The sequence below is a fragment of the Malaclemys terrapin genome, chromosome 1 (assembly GCF_027887155.1).
Source record: "Malaclemys terrapin pileata isolate rMalTer1 chromosome 1, rMalTer1.hap1, whole genome shotgun sequence".
Taxonomy (NCBI): Eukaryota; Metazoa; Chordata; order Testudines; family Emydidae; genus Malaclemys; species Malaclemys terrapin.
In genome coordinates, this window is record NC_071505.1 from 42929986 (window position 1) to 42956304 (window position 26319).

A 26319-nucleotide genomic window follows, 5' to 3' on the forward strand; every position below is an offset into this window, starting at 1 on the left:
TGGAAGGCACCCTGTTTATATAGTGATTCTCCTTCATTGGGACCAATGAGTTTTGTACCGCCATACTGTAATCAATTGTTGTTCGATGAGTGCTTGGTTTTTAAAATTGTCCTTTTTATTTTTTATGTGGTTTTTTTATTGAGTCTTTTAGGGAGTTATTTCATACTGGTTTGATTACAGCTATCCTGTCCCCATTAATAGGTGCCTGTTTTATTTTTAAAGTCGTCAATTTGCCCTCCTCTGACATTTCAATAGGGGTGTGTTGCATGGCGCCCTTGCATCTCTCTTTGGTTCCTCCATAGAACATCTCGTTCGGTAATGGCCTTCACACTTATTTCTTAACGCACACATTCCTCATTCGCACACAAAACAAAACTAATTTACACAAAACATTTTAAACGGGAACATCAAGTTGCAATGCAAAAGAAAAAACAATCATTGCATTCTTTTACTTATTTTAAAATGCTAAACCTACAACAAAGTGGTGACCCTAAAAGGTCTGTTACTGCCTTAATATCAGCCCAGACACAGATTCTGGCTGATGCATCTCTACCAATAGCCCATTAGGCCATTCCTTTCTGCTATTCAAAAAGGGTGGCTAACAAAATATGGTCAAATCATACATTAATACATTTAATACATGCTACTTTATTATTTTTTATTCTAAATTATACAAAATACAAACATAAAATCCTACTACTATAAGTAGCCATGTCATTGTTGCATATGAGCAGCAGCTAATGATGGAATTCCATTTTTGGTCCAAAAATTGAAAGTAATGGTGATGAGCCGTCAGCAAGGTAAAATGTCTGTCATATAGATATGGAACTTTTGAATTCTGAAGATAATGCTTAGAGCTTCCCACTCTGCACATAGTTCTTCTCAAGAGCAGCGACTGTTTGTGATGCAAGGGCAATTGGTTTCTCCATGCCATGGGGGAAAATGTGGGAAAGAACTGCTCCCACATATCATGAAGCATAACATGCCAATTGCAGTGGTAGCAAAGCATCAAACTGCATAAGAACCTCGGCTGATATCAACAGTTTCTTTTCCTCCTTAAATGCACAATCACACTCTTCAGTCCATTTTCATTTTTTCTTTGTAACAGTTCATGTAAAGATGTCAAGACTGTTGCCAGAGTAGGCAGGAATATACAATAGTAGTTAAGCAATCCTAAGAATGAACCAACTGTGACACATTCTCTGGCAGTGGCGCTTCAAGAATGACCTTCTCTTTCTCTGGCAATTTCATTAAGCCTGTGGTGTCAATTTACATGTCCAAGATATTCAACTGAAGGTTTGAAAAATTCATATTTGTCTTGAGGTACTTCCAATCATGATCTTTCAAATATTGCAAAACAGCATCCACATTTTGAAGATGATTCTCTTGATCCTTTTCTGTAATACGGATGTCATCCAAATAGCATTGAACTCCATTCAGTGCCATCACAATCTCATCCATGGCTTTCTGAAACAGGACCAGTGCCAATGTGATACTGAAAGGCAACCCGTTATAACAAAATAAACCTTTTTGCATGTTGATTGTGAGATATTTACAAGATGCTGGATCAATCTCTATTTGTCAGTATGTATTGAGCCAATCCAATTTATTGAAACAAATAAACCTTCAGTATGAGGTAGGGGGATACTGGTCTGAACATAAAACTAGATTCAGCATCACTTTGAAATCTCCACAGATTTGGACTGAGCCTCCTTCTTGATCACTAATATGATGAGAGTAGCCCACTCTCTATGTGAAACCAGTGACAAGACTGCAATGTTCACTAAACAGTCCAAATCAACTTCTACCAGAGGCTTTAGAGTGTAAGACAGAACTCTGGGTTTGCAATATTTTGGCTGGCTGTCAGACTTAACAGTGAGCGGCACTGACACGTTGCTCATCTGTCCAAGCTCTTGCCCAGTATTTTTGGAAGCTTTCAAGGTGATTTCCTGATCACCTTGATCTTGGTCCAATTCTCCTTGAGCTTCTCAAGACAAGGTTTGCCAAATAATGGTGGATACTTTTGTTCAGTCACATACAAGAGTAATACAACTGATTGGACATCTAGTTGAATTTCCACCTGGAGTATCCCTTTTGGCACCTACTTTTTTTTTTCTGGTATAAGTAGAGCCCTTCGCGGATACAAAATTTGTATCCATATCCGATCCGCAAAAATGGTTTGAGGATATCTGCAGATTTTGAGGGCTCTAGGTATAAGTCTTCAAAAATGTGGAGGTTTCTTCCAGAGGAATTTGTGACAATGTCTGGTGATAGATAGATGCAGACATCAGTGAAACAGCAGCTCCAATATCAAGCTCCATTCTTGTAGGAACTCCTTCAATCAACAGTGTAACCCACATGCCATCTCTCACTCCAGCTTCTGATAACATCTGTGGTGTTAGGTCTTGGTCAGTGTCACTAGAGCTTTTGTCTTTCCACATTATGAATTTTCGACTTCCATCCTTTTCTTAGGTTCAGTCTTCACAGGTGTCTTCTTAGATGTATGGTTACTTTGTGTTGCTGGTCGTTGAACTGTTTGGCAGGTCACAGCAATATGGCCTATCTTCAAATGACCTGGTCTGCCCAGTAATCCTTCTCAGCATGTAATTTGTATACAGTGGCCACATGGAAATTCCTTACATTCCCATGGTCCTCTATCTCGCCGTCTCATAAAATGAACTCAGTTCACGCTAAATGTTTCTCTGCAGTTTCCTTTACAACTGCTACTTCATGTGATGCGGTATACAAGTCCCACACTGGGGAGTAAGGGTTAGGGAGCAGTTCTGGACCCAGAAAGCCATGCCTGGTCATCCCTGTTGCACATGCTTACAATGGGTGCTGAACTCAAATAGGAGAAGCAGCTCAGTCTAGGCAGACCAAGTAGGAAAGCAGTTATGTGGTGCAGGCTCCTGCCGAGAAGCCACTGAGGCCCCAGATGGCTGGGATCAGGCCCCACTGCCAAGCCACCGAAGGCCTTTCAACAGCAGAGGACAGCAATGATGAGCCCCAACTGAGAGAGGAAGATCCTCCAGACTGTAACCAAAGAAGACTCCCCAGGGATCTCAGAAGCAAACCAGTGGCACCAGCAGAGGAACTGAAGCCGGAGTAGGAAGTGGCCCAGGGAGCAGGTATAGGTACATCCACTTCTTAGGTCACATATTTGAATTATTGTTTCATTGGGCCCTGGGTTGGAACCCAGTGGAGCAGGAAGAGCCCAGGTTCCCATATCCCCAGCTATTGATTCTCACCACTGGGCGATACAGACACTGACTCCAGATGCTAGGTGATGCAGCTATTGATCTCACCCCTGGGTGACGCGGCTATTGACTCTCACCACTGGGTGACACAACTGATGTCTGTTGCCACTGGGCAATACAGGGTGACATGGCTGTGGACCCTTGCCACTGAGTGATACAGCACTGACTGTAGCTTCTAGGCAACGTAGCTATTGACTCTCACCCCTTGGTGACACAGCTAACGATTCTTGCCATGTGGCAATACGGCCATGGTCTCCAGCCGCTAGGTAATGTGGCTCTTGACGCTTGCCACTGGGCAATGCGACCATTGACTCTTGCAACTGGATGATGCATCCCAGAATATCACAACTAGGTGGTACTGCCAAGCACAGACACCAACCCTCCCAACACGTCAACAGTCTTCTTGAATGTAAACGCTGATACAATCAATAACTTCTTCTGGATCTTGATATTGCATAATCCAGAGACAAATTGGTCATGCAGGACATCACTTAATGTTTGTCCAAATTGACAGTGCTCTGACAACTTCCTTAGAGCAGCAACAAACTGCTCCTGACTCTCCACTTCCCTGATGGAACCGATATCGTTCTGTTATCATTAATGGGGTAGGAGAAAAATGTTCCTGTGCTGGTGCAGTAACTGTGATGTACATGGCAGTTCCAGGTACAGTCAGAGAGACAATAGGTCACACAGCAGTCCATATGCCTTTGGACCCATTACTGTCAGCAAGGTTGAAACTCATTGTCCATCTAAATGGTGTTGTGGGTTATAAATTGCTCAAAGTGTTCAAAGTATACCTCCCATGATTCGTGTTTTTTGTCAAAATCAGCAAAATTGCCCACCAAAGTTGCCACTTCTCTGCTCTCCTGTTGGACTTCACACCTCCTGGACTACTACTCTGCCACAGGGAAACTCTTTTTTGTTAGTGCAGAAAAACAAACAAATGAACAATCTGCCTCTTCTGGCTGTGTGCAGACTGCAGAATTTTTCCTATGGCTGTACTTGGGCTCCCTCTGCTGGCTATTCATCCCCAGTGCAGGCTAAGTTGTTTGCCTGCTTGCACGCGGTCAGCCAATAGGGCTGCTTACTTCCCTCTCAGTGCTTTGTTCGCAGTAGCACCAGGCAGCAACCTATTCCTTTGTTCTGTCTTTACTGTGAGCTCCCCCTCTCTGTCTGGCTGGTTCATGCTGTCCCAGCAGCAAAAGCAGCCATCTGTCACCTTGTGCCTCTAGGTGAACTCTCCTCCTCTTTTTATAATGTTCTTTGCTTACTTTTTCTTCTTGGTCAAGCACAGGCAGCACAGGACACTCGTGGGACAGAAACCCTTCACTACCAAACGTTATATCTGGACCCAGCTGAGAAGGAGATGCAGACACACAGGAGCTCCACATCTCACTGCCATTGAAACTATTGTTCTGGCAGCAAAAGTGAAACTAATACTTTTGGGGGTGGGGGTAGTGCTCAAACATTTGAAGGGACAGGAGGACATTCCATTCCATTGCTAATTTATTAAGTTTTTAATGTATTTGCTTGTAAGTAGCACCAATTTTTTAACACTGATTTTGTTACTCGTTAAAATTCTATTCTGTGGGAAATAGTTTATCTTGATTAGTTCACAACATATGCTGCAGACTGCCTTGCGGTACAGAATGCACCCACTTACTTGTTGTTGTACAGTGTGACATAACTCATTCAGTAATAAATACAGTGTAATAATCATAAATGTACAGCAAGACCCACAAAATTAAGAGGTGTATTGACAATTTTGTATTCATAGATGGGCACCAAGCACCACACAATTCCTAATAGGCCCCAGAACTGCAGGCCAGGTAGAGCACAGTCCACTACAACACATTGCAATGGGACACTGTTAAAGTGCTCTCAAGGCCTCCCTCAGCCATATAGCTCCACATTGAGCTCTTCTAATAGCCTTTGCATCTGGCTGTTCAAACTCAGCAGAAAGCTGCTCCACCTCTGCCCGTCACCCCAGCAGCAACCTTTTCCCACTTTGCCTCACAGGTATTATGCAGGACACCGCACTAGAGCCCTGCAAATCCATGGATATCCTCTTTACATCCACGGATATGTGCAGCCCCGGATGCAGTTCTTTGTTTCTCATCTTTGCAAATTGGATGCAGATCCAATTTTTTTTTCTGCGCAGGGCTCTAGAGCAATGGTACTCAACGGAGGGCCGCAGTTTCAGCGGGACTGCCCATGGGGCTGAAGCCAGGAGCCTTGGTGCCCCCTGTGGGGCTAAAGCCCAGAGTCCCAAGCCCCGATGCCCCCACTGAGAGGGAGTGCTAGGGCTCTGGGCTTTAGCTTCTCAGGGGACTCAGGGCACCAAGCTTCAGCCCCGTGGTGGGTTCGGGGCTTGGAGTTTCTGCCCTGTGGGGCCACAGTCCTCCTGAAATAGGCTCGCAGCCCCTTATAGGGCCACAGATGCCTAATTGAGGACCGCTACTCTAGAGGGTGCTTGTGCGGGTGCGAATGCAGATACATATAAACAGTGGAGTGCAGATCGCAGGTTGGATACAATTTAATTACTGTGGATGCAGATTGGATGCCGATCCAAATTTATGTATCTGCGCAAGACTCTACACATCAGGCTGCTATAACCATTGGGGTATTTTTCCTAGAGATCCAATCTTGTGAGTAAACAATGCCATCCTCTCTTCAATCTTCTAAAAGTACATTCAACTGTCATTCTGCACCTGCTGAGCCAATAGCTGAATCTATCGTTGTCAAATTGATCAGTGAACAGCTTCATGAGCTTCAACATCGCCAATGGTGATCCACCAGTTGGAAAAGAAAGTCCTTGCTTGCAGCTTTCTGAACAGTCCTGTGTTCTTAAAGATACGGCTCTCTTAACCAGTCAACACTAGTGTTGGTGAAGTGTTTCCGATGATCTCCAGTGTTTGTATAACTATAGAAAAGTAACTCTTTCTGTTAATATACTCTTGGGCAAGGTGGACTGGTGTCAAAATAGGAATCTGCATGCTGTCTATCACTCCATTGCAGTTCAGGAACCCCACTGCTACAGATTCATACACTATGTCTTGAATACTTCTGAGTCACAATTAATGGCCCTGCACACTTGAATGACAACTCACCAGTAGGAATCTGGCGTTGCAAGTTTCCACAGTGTAATCACCACTCGCTTCTCCGCTGTCAGTGCAGCTCTCATTCTGGTGTCCCTGCATTGAGGCCCAGAAGTTGTGTTCCACCATTTGCTGCTGCTCCATGAATGCCACCAAAAACCTGGAATTGGTTTTCACTATGTCCCACAGCAATCTGTCCTCAAAGAAATTGTCAGAGAATCATAGAATATCAGGGTTGGAAGGGACCTCAGGAGGTCATCTAGTCCAACCCCCTGCTCAAAGCAGGGCCAGTCCCCAACTAAATCATCCCAGCCAGGGCTTTGTCAAGCCTGACCTTAAAAACCTTTTAAGGAAGGAGATTCCACCACCTCCCTAGGTAATCCATTCCATTGCTATCCTAGTGAAAAAGTTTTTCCTAATATCCAACCTAAATCTCCCCCACTTCAACTTGAGACCATTGCTCCTTGTTCTGTCATCTACTACCACTGAGAACAGTGTAGATCCATCCTCTTTGGAACCCCCTTTTAAGTAGTTGAAAGCAGCTATCGAATCCCCCCTCATTCTTCTCTTCTGCAAACTAAACAATCCCAGTTCCCTCAGCCTCTCCGCATAAGTCATGTGTTCCAGCCCCCTAATCATTTTTGTTACCCTCTGCTGGACTCTTTCCAATTTTTCCACATCCTCCTTGTAGTGTGGGGCCCAAAACTGGACATAGTACTCTAGATGAGGCCTCACCAAAGTCGAATAGAAGGGAATGATCATGTCCCTCGATCTGCTGGCAGTGCCCCTACTTATACAGCTCAAAATGCCGTCAGCCTTCTTGGCAACAAGGGCACACTGTTGACTCATATCCACTGTAACCCCTAGGTCCTTTTCTGCAGAACTGCTGCCTAGCCATTCGGTCTCTAGTCTGTAGCGGTGCATCAGATTCTTCCATCCTAAGTGCAGGACTCTGCACTTGTCCTTGTTGAACCTCATCAGGTTTCTTTTGGCCCAATCCTCTAATTTGTCTAGGTCCCTCTGTATCCTATCCGTACCCGCCAGTGTATCTACCACTCCTCCCATTTAGTGTCATCTTGCTGAGGGTGCAGTTCACGCCATCCTCCAGATCATTAATGAGGATATTGAACAAAACCGGCCCCAGGACCGACCCTTGGGGCACTCCGCTTGATACCAACTGCCAACTAGACATGGAGCCATTGATCACTACCCATTGAGCCCAACGATCTAGCCAGCTTTCTATCCACCTTATAGTCCATTCATCCAGCCCATACTTTAACTTGCCGGCAAGAATGCTGTGGGAGACCATATCAAAAGCTTTGCTAAAGTCAAGGAATAACACATCCACTGCTTTCCCCTCATCCACAGAGCCAGTTTATCTCATCATAGAAGGCAATTAGGTTAGTCAGGCGTGACTTGCCCTTGGTGAATCCATGCTGACTGTTCCTGATCACTTTCCTCTCCTCTAAGTGCTTCAGAATTGATTCCTTGAGGACCTGCTCCATGATTTTTCGAGGGACTGAGGTGAGGCTGTCTGGCCTGTAGTTCCCCTGATCCTCCTCCTTCCCTTTTTTAAAGATGGGCACTACATTAGCCTTTTTCCAGTCATCCGGGACCTCCCCCGGTCGCCATGATTTTTCAAAGATAATGGCCAATGGCTCTGCAATCACATCCGCCAACTTCTTTAGCACCCTCGGATGCAGTGCATCCGGCCCCATGGACTTGTGCTCATCCAGCTTTTCTAAATAGTCCCAAACCACTTCTTTCTCCAAAGAGGGCTGGTCACCTGCTCCCCATGCTGTGCTGCCCAGTGCAACAGTCTGGGAGCTGACCTTGTTCGTGAAGACGGAGGCAAAAAAAGCATTGAGTACATTAGCTTTTTCCACATCCTCTGTCACTCCCTTATTCAATAAGGGGCCCACACTTTCCTTGACTTTCTTCTTGTTGCTAACATACCTGAAGAAACCCTTCTTGTTACTCTTAACATCTCTTGCTAGCTGCAACTCCAAGTGTGATTTGGCCTTCCTGATTTACTCCTGCATGCTTGAGCAATATTTTTATACTCCCTGGTCATTTGTCCAATCTTCCACTTCTTGTAAGCTTCTTTTTTGCATTTAAGATCAGCAAGGATTTCACTGTTAAGCCAAGCTGGTCGCCTCCCATATTTACTATTCTTTCTACACATTGGGATGGTTTGTTCCTGCAACCTCAATAAGGATTCTTTAAAATACAGCCATGTTCCCCACTGATACAGTTTTTCTTGTAGCTATGCAAACACCAGAGGATTGTATATCCTGTGCTTGCAACACTCAGGACAATAGTGCAGAACTGTGCAGGTTCCATGCATTTGTCAGAGTCAGACAGCTCCAGCCCAACTTCAAAGCACTGTCTCCAAAGGTATTTTGGAGGGGGGGAGCACGGGGGGGGGGATGCTAACATGAGCCCTGGGAGGCTGGCACCCATGGGCTTCAAAGTGCTGTGTAGACATATCCTGCTAGGTCAGTAGTTCCAGACTGGGCCTGACCTTGCAAAGACTTAAGCATGTATTTAACTTTCCACACACACTCACATACATAAAGTTTAGCATATGTGTAAGTCTTGCAGGATCGGGGCCTCAGTGAGCTGCTTTATGGGGTTTGGAGACAGACAATAGGGTGTGGGGAGCAGGATCAGTGGATACTGCGGTGAGCAATGGACATCACATTCACAGGTTCAGACCACAGATACACAATAATTGACCATGGCTTTTTGCCTTCTTGCCCCCTGCAGGAACCCACCCCTGTCTCCCTGGGCAGTACGGAGCAAGTGATCATACTTCTGGGTCCCCTATTCTGGGACAGAGGGAAGCATAAATAGATGATGGTAGGGTTACCATATTTCCACAATCAAAAAAGAGGACACTCTGGGGCGGGGGGGGGGGGGGAGCCCCACCCTAGCCCTGCCCCCATCCATTCCCTCCCACTTCGCACCCCCTGAGTACCCCCCTCAGAACCCCAACCCCCCTTGCTTCTTGTCCCCTGACTGCCCCCTGCTGAGAACCCCCCACCCTAACTGCCCCCCCAAGGACCCTACCTGTCCCCTGACTGCCCTGACCCTTATCCACTTGCATGGGTGGCAGGGTTGTAGAAATTTTGGTGGTGCCCACCCACCCCCACCTGCCTAAGGCTCTGGGAGGGGGGTTGGGTGGGAGGAGGAGGTCTGGGGTGCAGGTCCTGGGCTGGGGATTAGGGTGCAGGAGGGGTGCAGGGTGCAGGTTCTGGGATAGAGTTTGGGTGCTGGGTGCAGACTCCGGGCTGGGGCAGGGGGTGGGTATGCAGGAGGGGGTGAGGGGTGCAGGCTCTGGGATGGAGTTTGGGGGTGGGAGGCAGTGCAAAGGGAGGGGGTGCAGGCTTTAGGAGGAAGTTTGAGGGCAGGAGGGGGTGTGTGGGAAGGGGGTTTGGGAGGGAGTTTGGGGATAGGAGGGGATGCAGGGGTGAGGGCTGTGGGTCTGAGGATGAGGGGTTCATGATGCAGGAGGGGGGATGGAGCAGCGGATTAAGGTGTGGGGGGATGAGGGCTGGGGATGAGGGGTTTGGGGCGTTGGAGAGGCTCAGGGCTAGGGTGGAAGGGCAGGGTAAGGGCAGCCTGTCTTCCCATTAGTGGAGGGGGCACTAGGACCCGGGGGCAGCAGACAGCAGTTGCTGCTGGCTCTGGCAGTACAAGCAGACAAGGGAGAGGCAGGCGGGGGGGAGCACGGGGGGAGGGGATGCGCGGAGGGGGGGTGGCAGGTGGAGGCCGGGGACCCATCCAACCCTCCCCCGCTCCCTGACTGCCCCCTCCAGACTCCCCTTACCATTCTGGCTCCACGTGTTTGCAAAACACGCTGCCCGGTGGGTCGGTTTGTGTGTTACACAGGGCTGCAGACAGAGAGAGGAGGGAGCAGGGGAGGGCTCTGGCTGCTGGAGGCCAATGGGAGCAGCTCAATCGGCCAAGCTGCCCAATCAGCAGCCGCACTCTGCATGGAAGGGAGGCGAGGGAGAAAAAAAAAACGGACATTTTAACCTTGTTACCAATTCCTCCCGAACGGCTATTTAGAGACGCAAAAGCCGGACGTGTCCGGGGAAATATGGATGGATGGTAACCCTAGATGATGGGGACCCAAACCCAGAGGGAGTTGTGGGGCTTGTTTCTATATATTATGTACATTTAATTATATTGGTAATATACACATTTTTAAAAGGAACTAAAAACCATAAGTAGTGGGATGGTTGGGGATAGTTTGCATGGGAAGGGGATAATCTATATGGAAAAAGCAAACAAACTCAAATAAAACAATATAAGAATAATAATGAGCCAAAGCACACCACCGTGGATATTAAGGGAGCACAGGAGAGGGTTGTTTGGATAAGTTTTTTTTTTTTTTAATTCAGAATCTTCTAGTGGAGCATGTTGTTAGCCTGTGGCTCACTAGTCTTCTGCATAATATTAATCATCATACTCATTCTCTCTCCCACCACCTGTTATTGTTTGTCACACTCATTGCTTCTCATCTTGAATTGTATTGAAAGCTTCTTATAGCAGGTACCGTGTGTACCTATGTGTATGCATAGAGCCTGGCAAAATTTTACACCAATCTTGATTGCAGCCTTTGAGCTGTAGTGTAATATAAATAAAAAATAATAACGGAATATTATTTCATTATTACTAGTGTTTATACTTTGTTTGTTGTCTTTGCATCCAAGTATTCTATCAAGGCAACATAATTACTAAGCCCCAATTCAGCAAATCCCTTAAACACAATCTTAAGTCCATCCCTATTCGGCAAAACACATAAGTATGTGTCTAAGTTTCATGATAGTGAAAGTTAAGCACATTCTTAAGTGCATTGCTGAATTGAGGCCTAATTCTGTACGTGCATAGTGCATTCAATTACTTATCATTTATAATACAAGAGTATGATCTGTGAATGTGCAAACATACTATTTTCCAAATCAGTCACACTATGTGGAAGAAACTACTTGATATAAAGCAAGAATGACTGGAATGGCTAAATTCAGCCTTGGTATAAACAGTCGCTACTATGTTGACATTCTCATGTAAATAATAGTTACTTACTGAGAAATAAAACAGGTCTAAACTTAAGAAAAGCCCTTAGGAATTTTTTTGACATGGTATTTATTACAGAGGTTGGGTCATGCTATCACTGCTCTTAGAATTCTCTCTGTCTCTCTATCTCTCTCTCTGTGTGTGTGTGTGTGTGTGTGTGTGTGTGTGTGTGTGTGTGTGTGTGTGTGTGTACACACCAGAACATTTTAGGAGATTTCTTTTGCTATAGCTAATGAAATTGGATCATAGCCTGTTGAGTAATTAAGAATTGTTTTTGTTTGTTTTTAAAGTACTTTTGTGCAATGGAAAGTTTCACAAGCACTTGCAAGAGATTTTTGTTCCCTTGGTCATCCGCTATGTTGATCTCATGGAATCATCTATTGCCCAGTCCATTCATAGAGGTCTTGAACAAGAGTCCTGGCAGCCTGTCAAGTAAGTGTTTATAGAAGGTCTAACCTACCTATATCTTTATACCCAATCTGCTTTACTCCTCTATTGTCCTCTAAGTTCTATTTTTTATTGTATTCCTACATTGTTTATTTCTTCACAGGAGCATCACCAACAGTCTTCCCAATGTAGCTCTTCCGAAAGTTCCAAGTTTGCCTCTTAATCTTCCACAGATACCTAGCTTTTCTGCACCAACCTGGATGGCTTCTTTATATGATTCCACGTGTGTATTCTTCACTAATCTTCTGACTGTATGTCAGCTCTGCATGGCCTTGCTGGTTTCGTGTATAGTTATATTTGGATTGCATGGTGTTTAGGATTGCGTAGTTGGAAACAATAATTTCTCAGTTGTGAGCCAAGCATGGAATGTCAGTGCATTGTGCATTTTTTAGTGCATAAAAATACAGCAGAGTGTTATAGTTAATATCTCACTTAAAATCAACTTTGCAAAGATTTGTTGTGGTACAGTTAACAGTCTAAATGCCATAATTGCTCTTCTTATTCAGTTAATAAGTAGGGGAGAAAAATTAAAATAATTGTTCTTAGACCAGGTTTTCATAAACTACAATAGCTCTTCATGTTTTCGCATGAATGTGACTAATTCATTACATGTGCAAAATGGTTCAGAAAACAATTTCAACAATTGTTTGCAAGATTTCTGTTAGATTTAAATTCTTAATCTTAGAGGGAAACTAAAGAGTAGAAGGCCCAAAATTTGACCTACATTAGTTTCTTTTTGTGTTGTTTTTTTTCACCACGCTTCTGTTTTTTATTTTAATGGAGCCAGTAGCCCATGCCGAGTTGAGCAATCCCACAATAACATATGGAAGTTCTGTGTGTCTACCTGTTTATGGATGTGCATGCACCATTGAGGAAAATAGTTTTGGGTAAAGAAACATGTTTCAGTTACAAGTTTCCAAAAGAGGGGGTTTAGTAGAAGCAACAACAGAAAATATTTTTAAATTTTGGAAACTAATCTTGACAATATCCTTTAAAGCAAAAGATAATTTAATGTTTTGGAAAACAAGCTTTTTTTTCTTTCTACAAGCAAATGCTGAAATCCATTATCGCACGTGAAGTTCTGTGTTTGTGCTAAGAATTATGTAGCCAAGTGTATTGAGTAACGTGTCTCCAGACTTTTGGCATTTGTTCATTAGCTGTAATGGGATTTGTTCTTTCTGGCTCCCTTAAGGAATTGTCAACCTTTTTCCTCCTCATCCTTAGGCTTTTACACCCTTTGTTTTGACTACAAGTTTGCACCTGCATATTTTTGCCTTTATAAATCATTATTCCAGCTTTGAATCAAAACTCTTCTACCTGCTTATTCCTATCCTGTGAAGGTTACTGTCTTAAACAGTATCCTCCACACTTTACACTTCCTTGAGACTTAATGTTCTTAACTGTGGTCTTCTAACAATCTGAACTTAAGCATTTCTGCCCCGTAAAAATGAATTTTAATTTACATTTTACATACGTGGAGGTTTTTACACACAGATGTTTTTCCCATGGGAAAATATATAGTAGGCTCCCCAAATTACAGATATTAAGGACTGGTGGTATTATATGCAGGGCTGGTAGCACTGACTATTCGTAGGGTTGCCGAACACTTCCTATTATAAGATCCTGTCTTTAGTTGCTTATAACTTTGCCAACTTTAACTGACTGGGTTGAAAGTTTCCATGCTGGTTGTCTGCATCAGGCTAAATTTCGTCAGAAAATTTCAGCCAAAAGGGAGGGTTCAGCCATTCTGAGAATGAGGGAAGGGGCTGATACGTTGTTTTGCCCATGTTAAAAAAAATTCTGATCTTTTCTTCAAGCAGTTATAGCGCCTTCAGTCTTTAAAGCAGGAACTTGTAATTTGGCAGGGGATGACCTTGGTGTCAGGGATGTGTCTTTTGCCATCCCCATGGAAACTCACCCAAATTTAGTCACATTGTAAGCCTTTGCCCAGGAATCCTAATTCTGGCATTTCCTAACTTCTGATTGTTTGACTTTGCAACATTAATAATGTCCTTTTAATGTAATTTATCTGTTTGTGTATTTATAATTTTGCGTCATCTTTGTAATAAAAATGAGTGAGAGAGGGAGTATTATTAGATATGTACAAGTGCCATAGGGCCAATTCTGTCATCGGCTGCACCAGTGTGTAAGTATTTGAAAAGGTTATAAAGGAGCGTCCTCCTATTTGTAATATCTCCGGGTAGTTAACACAATGACGCACAAGAGTGCTCAGCAAAGTATGAATAACATGCCAACTCACACACCCAGTTCACAAGGGCTGCATTCAGCTAGTACAAGTGCTTGCAGGCAGTAGCTAGAGTGCCGCTTCTGCTGAAAGGAACAGTAACAAACAGCCCACCAGGCATTGTACAAGCTCACTGAGACATCTTGCTTAGCAGCTTCAGTATGCTTCCAGGGCTGGCTGCACAGCTGCCTGCGAGCCAGCCACTGTTCCTTCTACCCCTGCTACCATTGTTCTTTGTAAGGGTATGAGTTAATTTAGAATATTCAGTTTCTAGATAAGTGGCTCAGATGTGTTTGAGAGAGAGCAAGTTACAGTAAATAATATGTTCTTCACTGTGGCCTCTGTATGTGTATTCCCACTGGTGGGGCATACCCACCCCCATCTGGTGCCATGGCACATTCTAGTAAAAGCAGTGTCTGCTGGGACATCATCTGGGGTGTGAAGTCCTTTTTGTATGCCTTTCAGAAACCAATGATTGATGTTATCTTTCTAATCCATTGATGGCTGATATGGAAATGAAATTCCTTTAAAAAATGCTGCATTCAAAATTTTAGATGGCAGGCATTCAGTGGAATTCAGATCACATTTTTGGATTAATTCCTTTATAATTACAAAAGCTTGTCATTTCTACAGTTAATCGTTTTCAGTGGCTGGAGATTTTATTATACAATGAGGAGCTAAAACACATCAGAAACTATGATTTAACTGAGTTATATTTAAATACTTTCTAAGAATGTCAAGTCATCTATCTAGTTGACCATAGCCTTTTTGTTTCGTGAAGTGACAAGAAAGGGTTTCATATTCTAGCATACATTGCTAACATCCAAGTCCTGGTAGTAAAGCCGTTGTTCCCAATTTAGCAAAGCACTGAAGCACATGTTTAAGTCCATCCCTTTCAACAAAGCAGTTAAGCACTTGCCTAAATGCTTAGGTGAATAAGGATGGGCTTAAGCATGTAGTTATGGTTAAGCGTGTGCTTAAGTGCTTTGCTGAAGTGGGATCATCGATATTAATATTATTTTCCTCTCTGACTAATAATTTACATTTACTTTTTTGAGCATTACCTTTTAAATATGCCATAAAACTTTGTACACAGGCCGTGTTAAATCACTATAGATGTTCTGCTGCTATTTCCATTGACAAGTTTGGTTTTTTTTCTTTAATGTGTGGCTAGGAACACTAAATGTGTACTCTTCTCTATCATTACACTGTCACAAGAACATCATTACTGTGTTTTCAGTTGTTTTTGCTGGTCCTATAATTTAATGGTACATTTGGGGCATTGCATGTTAAGGTTAGGGAGATATTAAGAGAGTAAAGTGCTGTGTGTAGTAGTCAGTATTTTGCTTGATTGGTCCCGTGAGAAGTTAACTCAGAGGACACCTTGGCTAGACGTGCAGAGCACTGTGAATTACCGTCAGATTCAGCTAAGGAAAACATGCTGAAAGGTTGAGAGGGCTGGGACAGTGTGTTTGGGGGAAGGAGAGGTAAAAGCTTTTAATTAACCAGAATGGGAGTTTTTCTTACAATCTACTAGTTAATTAAAATTTGTTACTCTAAATCTAATTTTTATTTCCTTTCCGTTTTGAATCTTTACACTTTTACAAGTTTTGAACCTAGCTTTTAAGTTAGATTTATGGCTTGTTTTGATTATACCAATGTTCCATTTCTAAATTATTTTCTCTGTTACATATGTAATAGATGTTCCACAGTCGCTGTAAACATCACCATTGGCAGAAGCAGCGACAATCCCGTGGAGTTAGGGCCACTTCTTACGCTAGCAATGAATTTGACTCTCAGTATGTGAGTCATTGTTTTGTGGAGTTTTTCCTATGGAGTACAGAGCTCAGTCAATTCACTACATAATAACAATTAATTCTTTTCTCCTACACCAAGATATGCCTGGTGCAGGAAAAGGGAGGAGCAGGGCCTGCTCCAGGCACCAGCCCAGCAAGGAGGTGCTTGGGGTGGCCAACGGAGAGGGGCGGCATGTCCAGCTCTTCTGCGGCAATTCGGCGGCGGGTCCATCACTCCCTCTGAAGCAGCGGCAGTAGGTAGAGCAGATCGCAATCGCAGCTTTTTTTTTTTTTTTCCCCACTTTTTTTCTTTTTGCTGCTTGGGGCAGCAAAAATCCTTGAGCCAGCCCTGGGGAGGAGCCTCAAGGAGCTGGTTACAATTCCTTGAATCTTAATCTGCTCCAGCAGTATTAGATCCCAGTGTATAAATTGTAAATCCATTTAAGAATGTTCTTGACTTTAAGCAGGTATGTCCTGATTTACTGGACCAAGTGCTTTACTGGATTAAGATCAGAGTGCAGGATCAAGCCCAAATAAAGTATATACCATGTACAAATAATCTTAGTCTGTCACTGTAAAATCATAATCCTCCAGAGTAATTTACTGTAATAGTTAGTAATAATCAAATGACAGATGTGTGGTTTTGGAATACACTATTTCTTTCTGTTGTCACAGCTCCTTTTATGTCAGTAGTATACAATATTAGTCTATATCTTTAAGAAAAATAGTTCCGGATGTCGTTGTGCAATATATAACTAAATAATAAATAAGAGTGGTGGCTCAGAAGCATATAAAAAACAAGGAATGTTTATTACGAAGCTCCTCTCAAATTTCAAGAACCAATGGCTATTATTATAATTATTATAATTGTAAAACCTTATTTGGCTGTGTAATGAAGCCAGTTTAAGTGGACACCAGGGAGTGAACGTGCATAAGAATACATTGACAATATTTGAGAGCACATGATTCCTCCTGAGTCTTAGAGGATTCCATTTAGTTTGGAGTCCTGTTAAGCAGAAATATGATTTAAAGAGAACAAAATTAAAATGCATAAAATCCCTGCAGATCAAATAGAAAGAAGTGATTATCACATTTGGTAAATAAATGTGCTTTACTTTCAGATAGGCACTCTCATCAAAGTCAATATACATTGAGACTTTGTATGAAAATATATTAGTGTATTTATGCACACACACATCTTGTTTTTTAGTTAGTACACTTTCTCTCCATCTTTCTCATCCATACCAGTTGACTATCTTATTTTGTGGTCTAAGTTTGTATATAATGTAACATATATAAGCGCAAAACTCACTACCAAGGGATATGGGAGATATGTGATAACCATGTAAAGTTATGTCATTAGTCTGTAAGGAAGAATCCTACCCTAGCAGGACAGTGGACTATTATTTTTCTTGTATTAAAAAACTGTTGCCACTGTGTAAATAAGTGCTTTATGTTCAGTACAAAGGCAGGGTCTTTGCCTCAAAATGCTTGCAATCTGAACAGGCAACATACACACACAAGATGGGGATGAGGATGGAATTTAGCCCAATAGATTTTCTATCTCTTGAGGTCTGGTTGTTCTATTTCAAGCGTGTAACAGGGAAGTATAACTAAGAGTTATTGGATATCAGTAAGCAGGAACATGTAGGCAAAATACCATGAGTCTCCCTGATGGTGAAATCTACTAGACTGTGGACTATCAATGTAAGGAACGTGGGGAAGCATCAAAACTTGGGTCATTTAAAATTGGAGAAGTCAGGGCCACTAGCACAGTACTGTAGGTAACAATCCAACATTATTAGAGAGCTATTATAGGCCTTTTCCATCTCTAATTTCTTTAGCCCTGATCCTGCTCCGTCCTAAGTACTCTCAACTCCCATTGCCCTCAACTCCCACTGAATGAGTCAGTCAGCCCCTTCATGATGATGGCCTTTTGTCATGAGAATATAGGAAAGAAAATGGCAATACTTGTAAATTAAAATGCAGAGTCAAGGCTGCTATGCTAAATTTTTATCACTTTTGCTTCTGAAGTATGTTGAAATCTGTTACTTGGAATGTTAATGTGGCTAGCATTAGGACCCTCAGTACAGCAGTTCAGGCTTTGGAGTATAGGCACATTATTAGCACACTTGGAGGAGTTCATTCCGGCTGAATATTGTAATGATATCACTGTAATTAATGATGAGCAGATGTATCTATTAAAATCTATGAGTTGGTCAGGAGGGAGAGTTTTAAAATTGTGGCAACCGCAAATGACATAGGGACATTTTCTTCTTTTGTTCTGCTCATGTTAAGTTTATTGACATTAATGTGAGTTCTGTTTTTCCTTGTTTTGGAGATCTTCTGATCTACTTCCCTCAGTGGGAGTTAATCTGCATGTGTCAAGAGAGTATCCGTCTGTGTGTGGCTCTCCTACTACACTATACTTCTTCAATACTATGGGAGGTTTACCCACCTGTGCTGTGAGAGCAAGCAAATATATGTGCAAAGTGTTCACTGTCGCGAAAAAGTTCTTTCTTAAATAAAACCCCTTCTGCCAACATTTTTCCTCTCTTCTCTTGAATTTGGGTTGCTTCACCTCCCTCTCCTACCTCCATGATACAAGGGTTGAACAGATCTACTTGCTTACCCCCTAGGGAAGTCATATTAAATCAAAAGGACAGGACTTCCACAACCACTGTAATACTCTTGGAGCAACACCCAACTGTGTTGTGGGAGCTGCATGTGGGAAGTGAACTGGAAGGAGGGGAGGACTCTACTTCTGCAAGTAATTCTGTGGGTTTTTTTTCATATGTCCTATAAATGTATCTTCTGTTTTTTTTAATAGCAATGGTTCAGCTACATCGGAAGATCTTTTCTGGAAACTTGATGCACTGCAGATGTTTGTTTTCGATCTGCACTGGCCAGAACCAGAATTTGCCCATCATTTAGAGCAGAGACTTAAACTTATGGCCAGTGATATGATAGAGGCCTGCGTCAAAAGGTACAGTTATATTTTGAAATTGTCTGTTAAAAGTTGTAACACATTTGGAAATGAACATCTAGGAAATGTTAATGAGAACATCTAGATGTGTGATATCCATTTAGAATGCTGCTGCAAAGGTCCTACCCCATCTCTTTGACCATGTCACTCATTTCTTTGTATCTCTCATTTACTCCCTCTTCTCTATCGCATCAAACATAAGCTGCTTGCCTTCACTTTTAAGGTCCTCAGTGTCCTGTCCCCACCTTACCTATTGTCTGTCATTCACTATTGAGATGTTAAATCCCACCTCCATTCGATCCATAATACCAGCCTTTGTCACCCGCTTCTTTGATTTTCATACAAGTACCTTTGTGCTTTCTCCCATATTACCTGTCATGCTTGGGAGGTGTTCCCCACAAATAGCCACAAAGCAACCTCATTATCCTCCTTTAAAATCCTCCTTTTCCATGATCCCTACAGAAAGCTTGACAATGATGTGCTGAGAGCGCTGTCTATCGCACTGACCAAATTGCCTTCATTGGTTCATTGTACCCACTCCAACCCATATCTGTCTGTATCCATCTGGAGTCTCTTGTTTCATACTTAGATTGTAACTTTTGGGCCAGGGCAAGGCTTTTTTTTCCTGTGGAGTTTTTTTTACAGTGCCGAACACAATGGGGTCCTGATCTACGAGTGGGACTCTAAGCATTATGATAAAACAAATAATAAATAATAGAGTTATTTTGGGAGCCTGCAAAGACCATAGATCCCATCTCCTACTTTTGACCTTGAAGCATAAAGCTATTATCAGTTGGGTGTTTGTTTTTTAAAGTGAGTTTCTGCCCCTTTTCCTTTCAAAGGTAGGTTTGAACTTGTAAACATAAATTAATGTAAACCAATCACTGGGATGAAAGTTTGTCACAAGGATTTTTACTGAATATTACAGGTTATTCATGACTTATCAATGATCATACATATAAGCAGGCCTAGCTTTGGGATTCTTGAAACCCATATTCACATATTCTTCAATTTTGTGGGTGACCCTATGCCAATTTAAAGCTGTAGGGGGTCTGTGCCCACCCGGGATACTGCTAATAGCACTTGGTCAGCTACAATCTCTCTCGGCTCCTGTTGGCTACTTGAATGGCTATTCTGATGAGTAGTTAGTGGTTCTCTAGGGAGGGGTGGCTACGAAGTATAAAAGGCACTATTGTTTTGTAGACTATTACTCACAGGTCTGAGAGCAAGAGACTTCTGTATTGCAGTCTTGGTTCTGACATTGTGTGGCTTTCATCAAACCATGTGACCTCTCCACCTCAGTATCCCCATCTGTAGAATTGGGATAATAATACTAAGATACATCACCTGGGGGTTATAATGACTAAATAGCCAATGTTTGTAAAACACAATTATATAAGTGCTGAAATTCACTAGGATGTACACAGATCCCTCACAGATCTGGGTTGTAGTTTGAGTCTGTCCTAATTAATTATCTTGCTGACCTTCCTCTGAATTGAATCCTAAGGCTCTAACGCTACATAGTGGCAAGATCACAGTGGTCCAGTATATATGTTTATGGAAAAAGGTTGAGAAATACTTTTTGAAGGCCACCCAAAAGTCCTAATAAAGATGGATCTGCATATTATCAAAGTCAAGTGAGGTGTCAAATGCTGTATTGATAGCAGATTGCACTGAGATGTACACTTCAAAGTGATAGAAAAGTGCAAGTACTTTTCAAACTTGCTAAAGTATCTATGACTTCAGGCATCTTAAAGCACAAGCATAATCTATGTAAGCATAAACTAGATATTGTTCATGCATTATATTGTTATGAGTTATATATAACTTTGATAAGTTATTATAACTATCTAGATATATATAACTAGAGCTGGGCTGAAAAACAAAAGCCTAATTTCATTTAAAAAATTAAAATGTCAAAGTTATTTTCATTTAGATGTATTTGAAAAGGACCCATTTCTGATTTTATCAAAATTTGACATATTTTTAATATTTCTAAAAAAAATCAGCGATAACATTTCTCATGTGTCAGCTGCAATATTATTGCTATTTTGGGACCATATCTGTGGTCTTGAAAAAATGTTCCACCACAAAGTGCAGGTGGTTCAAGATTATTGACTGCCAATGTGAAATTGTGGCTTGCTGGTTAAAGAGCATGGAACCTACAGAATGCCTAAGAACCTACTATGGGTAGAAAATACTTCAAGCTCTAGTGTCATTGGAGAAAAGTGTCATAGGTCACTGTACCAGGGAAATTATTTTTACTCACTGCCGACTCCAACAAATGTCATTTGACCAATGTCAGCTGCTTCACAAGGCTTTTATGGACCCAGCCAGGCCACCAGATATATATAAGAGGGGTATTGTGAACAATCCCACAGAAAATACTGTTGTATGAATAAATTTGTCATCTGTTTATTCCAACAAAATATATCTGGAATGCTGTTTCTAAGCAAGTTGGGCCTAATATATTTAGAACTTTAAAGAAAAGTATTTTTATAGCAAATCAGATCTGGATCAGGTAGTAGTAGCGAAGTACTGGGGCATTGCTGCCATTCTTCTGTAAATTCATATCCAGTGGGGTAGGCACATTATTATTCAGTAGCCCTCTATATGCCCACCATAGGAACATTCTATGTAAAGCTTCACCTCAGCATAAGTTTGCATGTGTATTAGAAGTGGGATCCTAACATGATAGATGAACTGTTATGTTTTAATGCAGAAGATCTAAATATTTCTTTGAGCTTTATATTTTTACTGCTTGAAAATTGTTCACAGATAGTGGATTAGGAAGCATATTGTTAAATATATTCTGTTTTTGCCCACTGGTCATTATTTAGCTAAATCAAAGCAGAACCTTGAGATTACTGTCACTGTCATGTTCTACTGAACAGATGAATATTTTACTCTACTGCTTCTAGTATTGTGTTCCTACATGATTCCACCTGGTGCTCAGACTTAATTTTTAAATTAACACATTTAGTGTTTTGCTTTTACACATCAGTTGTCTGGAATTATGACAGACTTTCATGTTGTGAATTCATGTTTAAATAAATAGAACAAGAATTGCATTTGAACTCAAGCTGCAAAAGACAAACAAATCAATGGACTTGCGCATTCCTGCGTCTGTGTGTACGATGTTTAACGTTTTAGTCGATGCCAAAAAGCAAACTGCTAAACTCTGCATTCTGGATGGTGGGCAAGAGGTAGGTGGAATTGTGTATGTTTAGATTAATCAGGGGTGTCTAGCACTGTGGACTGTCTTTACTAGATTTGGTTAAAATAGTTTTGATTTTTTTTTAGTGAATTTTGGCTTCTGAAATGTCACATAGTTTTAATTTTGTCTATGTAAGTATCTGAGTGTATGTGAGGGTGCAAACCGCCCCCCATTATTCCATCCAAATGGTCAGAGGAATGCCCATAATTTCTGTGCTCAGGAGAACACCAGGAGGGATTTTGCACTATCCGTCCCAGAGCTTCTCCTGAGTTGCATCTGAGAACCACCCTGGCTTATGACAGTGTCTTAATAGCACAACTGAGTCAAAGCATCGGTCTTTACAGTAAACTGTTCATCTGATTAGATTTATATTTAATTGGTTCCTTTAATGCTCTGGCTGGCATTTGCACCTACATGTACACTCGAAAAATTTTAACTAGAGGAGAGAAATCATCGAGTACAATTATTAATCTTTGATTTTTGCTCTTCCAGAACCTGTGTAGAGGCCATTGTTTGGGTGCTGTACTAATGGGGCTGTAGTGAGAGACTCTACGGAGGGGCAATGGCCCATGCTTTTTAAGTGGATATACATCCATACTTCGCTCCTGCCCCATCTTCCATTTGAATATAGAATACTCCCACTCCTGTCAGGAATAATCTGTGCAGTGGTGAGGGGTGATAGTGGTCTCTATCTAGGTCATCCAGAATACTGGTGCACAATTAATATTGCTTTTGCAGTGTTGATGTACATGTGTGGTTGTGGTGATGTAGTTTTGTTTGTTTGGGTTTTGGTGGGGGAGGGAAACCAATTGTCAGAATTTGACACCAACAATTATTCCTGCCTTGTGCAGAAATATATTTATCACACCATTGATACAGGCAGTTTTATTTTTATTTTATTCGGCCATATCATTTTTGTTGATTGCCCTTTTGTGTTGTCTTCGTGGGTGTGCACCTCATTTCCTTAGCTCATCTATTTAAGTTAGCATTTTAGCCATAATTAATTTTCCATTTTCCTGTTCTTCCCCGTCATCTGCTTTTTCTACTTTGATTTTCCATGATTTGATCCAGTTTGCTGGTCAGTGGGTAAGTGCCTTTCATTTTAGAAACTGCTTATTCTTTGTGAATTGTCTACGTTCATTGCTTGTTATAAATTACCTATTGCTGCTCCTGCTCATTCAACAACATGGACCGGAAGGATTTCCTCTGCTGTTTGAACTTGCTAGGCAGTGATCAGTCACCAGACGCCAAATTTCTTCTCACCCCATCCAGCTGAAATCTCTCTTCAGGCTGGTTCCAGAATTTCTTCTGTTTGTCTTCTGCCCGCTCCAGGCAGATGCCTTCAGATCCTTCTGGAGCAGAACACACAAGAATGTGCAGGAAGTACTCTGAGCATGGCCGTGCAATGGTACTATGACTTGTTCTTGGTGCCACAGTTGTGATGTCTCTCTTGCGTCCTTTCAAGACTGACTGAGTCAGACAGCTTTGGAATCTCCCTCGCCTCTCGGGGGATGCAGAAGAGCATTTCAACACAAGACCAATAGCATCAGAGCCAGCCCAAGAGACTTCAGCCCCTCTTCACCTCATCCCATAGTAGTGAGTCCACCTCTACCCCTACTTGTTGTTCAGACAATGTCCTGAGAATAGGCCTCCCACTTTCTTCTCAGGGAAGGCAACACTTCCATGAAGGCCTTTCACACAGAAGATAAACAGCCCCTCCCCCCCCCTCCATCCATTCCATTCCACTTCCCTTCTCAGGGCAGGAACACTTAGAGGGCCTCCTGCACTGCCAGCCAGATACCCTCACAGTCATCAGAGCTTCTGTCCTTGCCAAGGGGCTCTTCAGATATCTTTCAGTGCTGCTGCCATGTGGCACTGCAATCTCCAGAGCTCCAGCCTCCTTTCATCATCCTCTCTCAGCAGCAGCATAGGGAACTGTCTCAGGTTCTTACTCTGAAAGCATGAGACTTCCTTCAAGAAAAGATACAAAACAGCTCTTCAAGTTTTCAGCATGACCTAGAATACCTCGTGCTTCTTTGGCATCCTTTCTTTGAATTCAGGATGTATGCAAGAGCCTGGCATTTCAATGCATCTGCATGGAAAGTTAAAAATTAATCTTAATCTTGCCACCCAGGCAAACCAAAAAGTTCCTAAATTTTTCCACAAGTTCAAGGCATCATCACATATCATGGTTGCTTTCTCAATAAGGACTTTTTAATATCCATTTATCTCATTTCTCCCTTTCCCAAGAGGCCTTTGAATATAGGAAAGTATGTGTCCTCCTTAATACTCATATCCCCACCCTAGTGTCTGAGGTCTTGGTATTGTCCTCCTCATCCTTCAAATCACCCTTTACCTTGTCCTGTGTTTTCTTTCTTCCTTCTAAGTCAAGGTCCTTCATCACAGTCTGGAAAATCATTTTTGTAAGGCCACTCTCAAGGTAATCAGAGAGGAGGTGGGGGAATTAAATTCACCCTTTACCAACTTTTTGTTAGGGTACTGTCTCACCTGAAACCAAAATTTGACCATGTAGTTCCTCTGTTTGCAGTCTAAATTAGATTCTAATTCTCTCTGTTTTCTCCCTTTCAAACACGTGACCACAGTTCTTTTAGATTTCCTCTCATTCTGATTACATCAGTCAGACAATTTGGAGACATCACGGCCCTTTCCTATAATGAGTCTTTTCGGATTTGTCATAAAAATGAAGCTGTCCTCAAAATCATCTCAAGAAGTCTCCAGTTCAGGAAATTCTCACCATATAAGTCAAGAAACGCATGCCCTGGCTTTTGTCTATCTGCTCAAACCTACAAGGAGAAGTTTGGCATGGTTTGGATGTGGCCTGAACCATTCTGTTCTGTTTAAATAGAGCTCATCCATTCAGATAGTCAGATGCCTTATTCATGGGTGGGCAAGTTTCCTAGAAAGGGTTTGTGTGATGTCATACCCAGGTGGTTAAAATCTTGTATATTTTCTACATATCAGTCTACAGTGCAAGTCCTCCAAAAGCACTCCCAGTCCATTCTGCTGTGGGTATAGCCATCTCAAGGGTTGAAAGGAAAAGGATTAGAGAAAGACAGCTGTGTTTCCTAGCAGTTTTTATCACTTTTCTAGGAGCTTCAAGTTTGACTTGTTAACCTCATCAGATGCCACTTGGGGCTGTTGGATGCTGAATGCTATCACTTCTCTGTCCTTCTGAACTGAGGTCCAATGGGTGCTACTCCTTAGAGTCCGTGGTTTCAGCCTGTCAAATGATTGGGAGCCTAAAGAGACATTTTTTCTGTAACAAAGCACTTGAGAATCTGAGGCCAGATGTGAAAAATCCACACCCCTGAGCAACATAGTTATACCAACCTAACCTTCTGTGTAGATAGCACTATATCAAGAGGAGAACTTCTCCTGCTGACCTGGCTACCGCCTCTTGGGGAGGTGGATAAACTATGCTAATGGGAGATGCTTTCCCATAAGCATAGTAGCGCCTTCACTAAAGCGCTACAGCAGCACAGTTGCCCCACTGAAGCACTGTATATGAAGCCAAGCCCTGGAGCTTTTTCAGCTTTTATTAGTTTTTGTTATTGAAGTTAATTGGTTTTAAACCTATTTTAAAACATTGTAACTTACATTCTGTAGGACTTTCAGCGTTCTCTAATAACATTTTTATTTTGAGAATGATAAAACAGAAGAATCAAGCTGAAGAAATTGCTGGAACCGAGGCGGCTGGAGGAGAGCTGTAGCCGGGCAGGGAGAAACAAACAGACTTGAGTTGGTCACTCTGTGTAGCTTAGTTTGAACAGCAGAGGAAATGCTATTGAACTAGATTGTTGAATGCTTCACAGAAAATCAATTTACAGATCGGGAAACTCTCTTAAATATTCCAAAATTATATACTCTCATTACCCTGTCATGCTTGTAAAGGAAAGAAGGCAGACATTATTCTTCAACTATTCCTTAAACTGGAAAAACTGAATAGTGGCGTGTATTGAGGCTAATGCTTCTTAATATATTTATTAATGGTGGATAGCAAGTTGGTGAACTTTGTCAATGACTCCAAAGTCATTTTGATTAATACAATCCAGAAAGGATTCTGATTAACTCCAGAAGGATTAAAACACTTCATGTGGCTTGGCCGTAAAAGACCAGAGGAAATGTAATACAAGTACACACTGGCAATAGTAGTATAAATTCATAAAG

At 42.1% G+C, this 26319-nt stretch overlaps 1 protein-coding gene across 6 annotated transcripts in view; it reads left to right on the forward strand.

Moving 5' to 3' along the window:
• CADPS2 (calcium dependent secretion activator 2) overlaps positions 1–26319 on the forward strand; it is a 576541-nt gene that overhangs the window by 497155 nt on the left and 53067 nt on the right. For 3 of the 6 annotated variants that reach the window (XM_054023205.1, XM_054023195.1, XM_054023186.1), the window contains 5 exons: positions 11731–11872; positions 11991–12110; positions 18759–18914; positions 21973–22120; positions 23203–23217. In XM_054023205.1, coding sequence (XP_053879180.1) covers positions 11731–11872; positions 11991–12110; positions 18759–18914; positions 21973–22120; positions 23203–23217 — 581 coding nt within the window. The remainder of the gene's footprint in view (positions 1–11730; positions 11873–11990; positions 12111–18758; positions 18915–21972; positions 22121–23202; positions 23218–26319) is intronic. The other 3 variants (XM_054023212.1, XM_054023230.1, XM_054023223.1) reach the window with 2 other exon arrangements.